The sequence below is a fragment of the Limulus polyphemus genome, unplaced genomic scaffold (assembly GCF_000517525.1).
Source record: "Limulus polyphemus unplaced genomic scaffold, Limulus_polyphemus-2.1.2 Scaffold3169, whole genome shotgun sequence".
Lineage (NCBI taxonomy): Eukaryota > Metazoa > Arthropoda > Merostomata > Xiphosura > Limulidae > Limulus > Limulus polyphemus.
Genome location: NW_013668779.1, coordinates 617 through 8358, shown reverse-complemented (window position 1 = coordinate 8358; position 7742 = coordinate 617). Strand labels below are relative to the sequence as shown.

The following is a 7742-nucleotide window of genomic DNA, read 5'->3' as shown; positions in this document are numbered from 1 at the left end:
CACACGCTATAAATCACAGTGATTCACACACTTTACTTATGGTGCCTACTGTTCACTTGACTCAATTATCTATCTCTTCAGTCTATCTGCCCCCGCTGGTGTTTCTCACCAGGCTTATATATTAAAAAAGAGGGCAGCTCGATCAGACTAGAGTTGCCGGGCAAATTCATGATCCTTCGAGAAACTCCAGTGCGCATGCTTCCAGCATTACATGACTTCCACTGTCGTAACAATGCATATATAATCTTGTTAATCTATATAGGTTGTATCATGTATAGTTCTGAAGTACTGACAGCTAAATACATACGAGGCCTGTGAGAAAAGTATCCGACCTTTGGCCGGGGAATAAAAACTGGCATACCTGGAGCGTTGGAAACCTAATCACCCTCAAAGTAGTCTCCTTAGGTTCAACTACTCTAAACATAAAACCAGTAAACAGAAAGATAACTACTTTGTAACTATGTATATATGTGGTAGGTTCAACTACTCTAAATATAAAATCAGTAAATAGACAGATAACTACTTTGTAACTATGTATATATATGGTAGGTTCAACCACTCTAAACATAAAACCAGTAAACAGAAAGATAACTAGTTTGTAACTATGTATATATGTGGTAGGTTCAACTCTGTTTACTGATTCTATGTTTAGAGTAGTTGAACCTACCAATATATACATAGTTACAAAGTAGTTATCTTTTATATATATGATAGGTTCAACTACTCTAAACATAGAATCAGTAAAAAGAGACAGATTGTTAATACACTGGGGTACCACAATAATGTGATCCATATCACAAGACTGCATCATATGTGAGACCGCATTATAAAAAGGTCCTTTCAAAAGTGCCAAGCCAATTTCATTGGCTAAGCCCCTTAACTAGTCATGAGGCAGCCATCTCTAGTTCTAAATTTAACTGCATGTTTTATTATTAAAAATTTATTATAAAAAAAAACAATGAAAGCATAACTGATAATCCAACAGTTAATAAAAATAATTGTTTTTTGAATATTAAATATCATGTTTATTTAAATTCATATTTTCATACAGTGTGACCTGAATGAAAAAGTTTGAGAATAAAGTTTCATTTTACTGAATTGCTTATTCGATGATAATGAGTATTATCTGGCAGAAGTCTGTCATTTGTGGAGAATTTATAATTCAGCAATGTTTGACCCAGCATGTAAAAGACTGAAAATACATTCTGAAAGGATAAATTTAAATGAACACTTGTGTCCAAGACAGACCTGAGTTATACCTAGTGGGGCCCCAGTGTATGTATATACAATAGCTTCAGCTACTGTAAACACTGAACCAGTTAATAGACAGACATCTACATTGTAAATAATCACATATCTAAACATCAATGATTATTCTGGATGGTTTAATTAAATATTACAATTCAACTCAAGTCAAAAGCATTCATTTAATATTCTTTAAACCAATGTTGAAAAAGTTATATCAATAACAACTTTGTTTTAAATATGTTATAAAAATTTCTGATTGATAATAAGTAACTCAGTAAAGCATAAAACTACATTAGCTCAAAAAAAAACTTACTTTTTGTATTTTGGAAAACAATAGAAGAAAATTCCAGAAAAGTCACAAGCAAGTTGGAAGGTGGAGTGTGAATGTCAGTGAGATCAGCTGAACCTAGTAGACATGACAGAAGTTATTAACTATCATGTATGTCTGCACTTTGAATACTGCTCAAGTATTATCTATTCAAAAAGTAAACATTATAATCTGATGATATAAGAAAACATTTGAGTAAATGGTGTGAATATGTATTAACATCTATACTGAGTGGCACACACACAAAAAACTATATCCTAAAAAAAATGTATAAATACAGATAAAAAAATTTAATTTTAAAAATTCATTATGCACTTGTAAGATGCTTCAATGCAAATTTTGTTAACCTTGACTTGTTCCTTCTGATGACACAGGAGTAGGAGAAGTTGAAGGTCCACAAGAGTCAGTCAATGACTGGAAAAAACAATTTATATTCTGTTTTTAATACTGAAATGTAAGGCTTCCTAAGTCTAATATTTTCATTACAGAACATCTGACAGTCTACATACCGACTAGATTGAAAACACAGTTGCTTTTTAAAGCAACTTAGTGAAATATCTTAAAAGTTAACATAAGCTAGAATGGTTATATTACTTCTAGAAATAAAGAAAGTAATCAAAAATGTAAAATTTCATATTATTTTCAAATTCCCATAGAATAAGTTACAATACAACCACACATATCACAATTCATGATGGGAGAGCATCCTTAAGTAAAAATTATATACTTAAAGGAGAAACATCATCTAACTTCTGGAAAATATGTCTCAACATTTATGTATGCACTTTTCAATGCATGTGTTAATCTTTTATTTCTCAAACATGTAATCAGATGTCATTTAAAGCTTATTGAATAACAACAAAAAAAAGATAAGAGTACCCCAAACGTACTCTAATTCCTGGCATGTATTTGCAGAAGTGTATTTTATGCTATTATGTAAAAATACTGAATATATATTCCAACATCTAATTCCTGTCATATATATTGAAGAAGTGTATTTTATACTAAAATGTAGAAATACTGAATAAATGCCACAATATTTAATACCTGTCATATATATTGCACAAATGTACTTTGTATTAACAATATATAAAAATACTGAATATATATTCCAACATCTAATTCCTGATTCAATATTTCTACATTTTAGTATAAAATACACTTCTTCAATATATATGAAATATATATGACAGGTATTAAATATTGTGGCATTTATATATTATTAATACAAAGTACATTTGTGCGATATATATGACAGGTATTAAATATTGTGGCATTTATTCAGTATTTCTACATTTTAGTATAAAATACACTTCTTCAATATATATGATAGGAATTAGATGTTGCAACATTTAATCAGTATTTTTATTCAATATTTCTACATTTTAGTATAAAATACACTTCTTCAATATATATGAAAATGCTGCAATATTTAATACTTGAGATATTACAAGTGTATTTTATACAAATAATACGTATAAAAATAATGAATAAATGTTACAGCATCTAATTCCTGGCACATATATATTGCAAAGTGTATTTTATACTAATATATAAAAACACTGACTAAATGCTACAATGCCTGATTCTTGTCATACACACTCACATATATTTTATATTAATAATATACAAAAATAATGATCAAAAGTTTCAAAACCTAATTTTTCAGTTCTATTTTTGATGAAACGTATGGGAATCTAGTATCTTATTTTTTCCTTTAACATCATGGGTGAACTGGGACTCTTTCTAATACAAAAGTTTGTAGCATTAAACTACCAGTCCTCATTAAACTTACAAATATGTAAACTGTGCTTCATTTCATGTACATATCTACTTCTTTCAGAGTAATCAACAATGAAAACTAGACACACAAAATCAGCTTCTATTGTATCAATATGTTCAGTAATTACCAGTTACATGAAATGAGTACTGTACACTTCTACAAATATTTTTGTAAATCTTCACAACAAATCCCAAAGTATTTAAAGCTTGATAATTTGAAAATGATTAAAAAATTTGAGCAAATGTTTTGAATAGAAAAAAAAAATTGAAATGTTTAGTTCTTTTTACGTGAGGCTTAGGTTCTCTGCCACAAGCTTAAGACCACATCTAACTAAGATCCTCTTAAGTTGTCCATGTATTCATTGTTCTAAATTCAATGTTCAAAACATGTTCAATAACAGTCCATATAATTATACCATTAGTAATACTAACACCTCATCTCAATCATTCCGAAAAACTATGGCACTGTTCAAACTTTTTTAGATATTCCTTTACATATAAACCACAGAAGTAATTGGAAAATCAATGTACAAAAAAAGTATTTCAGTTAATGGGAAAATCAGTGTGAAAAAGTTTGATATACATATGTATCTTACTGCCAATCTGATTATTAAGCGCATACATTTTAAAATGTTTGAGATATAAAAAAACTCAATGAAATAAATTTCTTATAATGCTTACATACTCCAATTTTTTTTTACTGTAAACCACTTTCTGTAAATTTTTATAACAATAATATTAGGCAAAAATATAACTCTTCAAAATCAGCTCCTACTTACATATATAGAAGCCATAAAGTTTACCATGCATATTAAACAACTCAAGCATAGAGTCAGACTGAAAACAGTTACCCATGTGAAGAAATGATGCTTTGCGTGTGAGAAACCAATGACATTTTTTATAAAGAATACAAAATACATAGTATCGTTCAATAAAACAACAAATCACTTTCCAGAGAAAGATGTAATTACAGTCTGCTTTCAAACTAAAAAGCTTCAAGCAAATAACACATTATACCATCATCTTCACATAAATCACTGTTTAGTTCAAACCCATACTTTATTCAGACTTATGGGCCTGAATGATGGTTTATTTTCAATGTCAGCTTCACTATCATCACACTCTTGAAGAGAGACAATGGAAATAATGTCTTCATCTGACAAGTCTTGACCAATCGGTTCAGCTGAATCAAAGTTGAGCCACTGATCAACTAACATAGCATCATTAAGGTATGAATTTCAGAAGCAATTTCATTAACAACTTCTGAGATCTCAATAGTTTCACTCTGTTCATGCTGAGGCCAATTCTTAAGATGCTTGGAGCAGTTTTTGAGCTCTTATACTAATACTGGACCACGTGAAACAATTTGTAAATACTCATGGATATTTGCTGATGGTATCAAGGCTTACGCTTGTATAAACAATCATCAGGTTTCAGTGATACTGCTATTTTTATGTTTTGGAGCACTGTGACATGACGTGACTGTAGCATCACTCATTCTGATGACTTTTCAATATCTGTTACAGTTTATATGTACATCCCTACTGTTAAGGTTGTTCTCAGTAAAACTGTTGTAAAGTGACACCCAATATGAGTGAAGGCCATTCTCAGAAAGAGTCTCTGGTATCCACTAGTTAGTAAGATGTTTCGTGGTCAGTAATTACTACCTTGTTTCCTGTTTCTGATAGACCCCTACTTGATTCTCATAGAGTCATGTATGGATTATCGAATCAATTATCAATAGAAAATGCATGTCTGTTATAAGAAATAGCTATTCAGACTTGGAGCACGAATATATGGATTATTCATTAAATTTCTCCTTATGAATATTCGTCTATACAGAAAAATCATCTGGCCTGTGAATAATGCAAATTGTTGGTGTCCAGACTAGTGAGAGTTCAATGTATTTACTTAACATAGACTCCATAAAATGCCCAGAAAGAGTTATGCTTCATTGAAGAGTGTAGTCTATAACTGATTCAGATGATTATGGGGCAAATGTGAAAATGAACTAAAATAGGTTGGTATTCATCTAGTGACAGTGCCAGCCAAGGAAGATGTGAAATTATTGGAATGTTTAAATATCAAAAATTCAAGCAAAGTGAGTTATTACATTATTGTCTTGAAATAGATTTGTTAATCAGAACAGAAATGCAGCATTGTGAAATAGATGTAAGTGGTAACAAGGCTTAACTTTACAGAAGTCAGGTCACTAAATTAAAACAACTGCCTCACCATGGTATTACAGTCCATGTTGCCATGTCTGATCATGCTCTATCTGATGACAGTGCATCTATACAATAGCCATACACCATAGTTTCCATTGTAATAGGCTCCATAGTAAGGCTGCCATGTCCAAAGTATACCATTCCTCCCTCCAGTCTTTCCTACTCCATATAGTGTATGAGGACAACTGTTTCCCATAACTCATTTCAACAGTCTGATCACACTGAAATCCATAGGTGCTTAGCAATAGGAACTTAGCAATATGAATACCCATTCCATTCTCAAGCTGCTTGAGGTATGTGAAGATTAAACAGATATGTTGTGTAAGTAGATTGTGTACACATGACTTGCCATCTTTCCAGACAGAGGTCCATCTTTATTATGTTATGTCCTGTTGCCTGGAACACGTGGAGATTTTGCTACTTACCATTGTGTTCATGGATTCTAAGCTGTTACAAGATGCTGTGCTTTGCTTACTATGGCTGAGGTACAATTTGTTGTAGGTCTCTTTATGGATGGTTCTGGTGACCTAAGTTGATCCATACTCCTTTGTTTTCTAATGTCATTAACTAAAAGGGATATCTCCATCTTGGAAATTCTATATCCCTGATCTGAACACATCTTTATAAATTGAGTGTATGAACATTTTGCATTGAAAAGAAGTGTTATATACCTTTCCTAAAAGTGATCAATCTTTAGTGGCATCGTGAATTTTACTTTTTTTTTTAGTAAAAAGGAATAATATTAAGAGTACAGATGGTTGAATATATTATATAAAACAAATTTTGAATATGAAAGTCAGCAAGTCCATGACAATCACAACCAATATAAAGTAATGATGGAACAACATATATGTGAACTACATTTTGACATTGATTGGCATTTTGTCGATAATGTATTAGTTTCTTTTAGGTATTGTAAAGCCTTTAAAGCTATAATTTTTAAACATTAGGATCGAGAATATAAGTTGTTCTATTATTTCAAAACGTATGCGTAAACATTTCATTTTTTAAAAGTTTGAATACAGGTAGTTAAGGTTAGTAAAAATATGTAAAAAGTTAACTAAATTTATTAACTGCATTTATTAATATGTTCTGTATACTCTAACAAAGTTGGTATTAGTAATAATAAATCATTAGTAGTGTTTGTCAAAATAAATGTTCATTTTGTAAACATAAAGCAAATTTTATAAGCATTTGTTAAAAGTAGATAACATTTAAGATTGGTGATTTGAAAGGCAAATCTCAGAATTCACAACCACCATAAAGAAGAGGGGCTAATCTTTTATTTTTTTCCAGTTTGTATTTGTTTCTTATTAGTTCTGGAAAAATATCTGTTCAATTTTCTAAGATTCAGAGTTTTTCAATCAAGGAGATGATTAGGAAATCAATCTCTTTCTTCTTGCGACCTTAACCCCATTTTTGTTTGGGGTCAGCTGCTTAGGTTTTACTTCTTCATTGGCTTTCCTCATGAAGCACTTGGCCATGCTTGAGTTCATCCAGCTGTATAAATACTGGAGGTGTTGTAATGTGGAGGGAAGTTTTCTCGTAGCAGGGGAACTTACATGTGTCAGGGCAGTGATAAAGTTTCGGTTCAGATGCACAGCTTCATAAAGGGCCAATAGAACAGCATCATTTGCCCTGCTGAAAAATTCAACATTAGTACAGTAACATACAAGCTTTTCAAATCAGCAATAAATGCACCCTATGAATCCATGTAACTCAGTACAAAAAAGCAACAACAAAGAATTAAAACACAGCATTACATTTAAGTTGGGTTTAACCAATGTTAAAAAGATATGTACAACATGTATACAGCTTACCATGACCATTTACAATACTTATCTAGTGAGGTTTAAAAGCTATACCCAACAACCTCATTTGCACGTACACTAGGAGTTTCAACCCCAGGAATCCTGATCACCAAATTCCATGATATAAAGAACAGATTCTCATTATTTTTATTTACAAATTACACGAGATCACAAATATTCCCTCATATTTTCTTCTGACAGTGGTGATACTTATCCAAATCACAATAAAAATCTAATCAATGCAGTTTCTTAATTATGCATCATTAAAAGATAATAGAAAGCTTATGTATTCAAGTTTAATTGCTTACACACTTGATAATGAGTAACCTTTCTTGCAGTACGATG

The 7742-nt window shown here is 31.1% G+C and overlaps 1 protein-coding gene across 1 annotated transcript in view; it reads right to left on the bottom strand.

Annotated features, from left to right (window-relative positions):
* The window catches only part of LOC106468800 (UPF0668 protein C10orf76 homolog), a gene marked incomplete at its 5' end in the record, with an annotated part of 40588 nt that extends 33326 nt beyond the window's left edge, over positions 1-7262 (bottom strand). Inside the window, 3 exons of the mRNA XM_013929238.2 lie at positions 1562-1654; positions 1924-1990; positions 7149-7262. Coding sequence (XP_013784692.2) covers positions 1562-1654; positions 1924-1990; positions 7149-7262 — 274 coding nt within the window. The remainder of the gene's footprint in view (positions 1-1561; positions 1655-1923; positions 1991-7148) is intronic.
* Between the last annotated feature and the right edge of the window lie 480 nt (positions 7263-7742).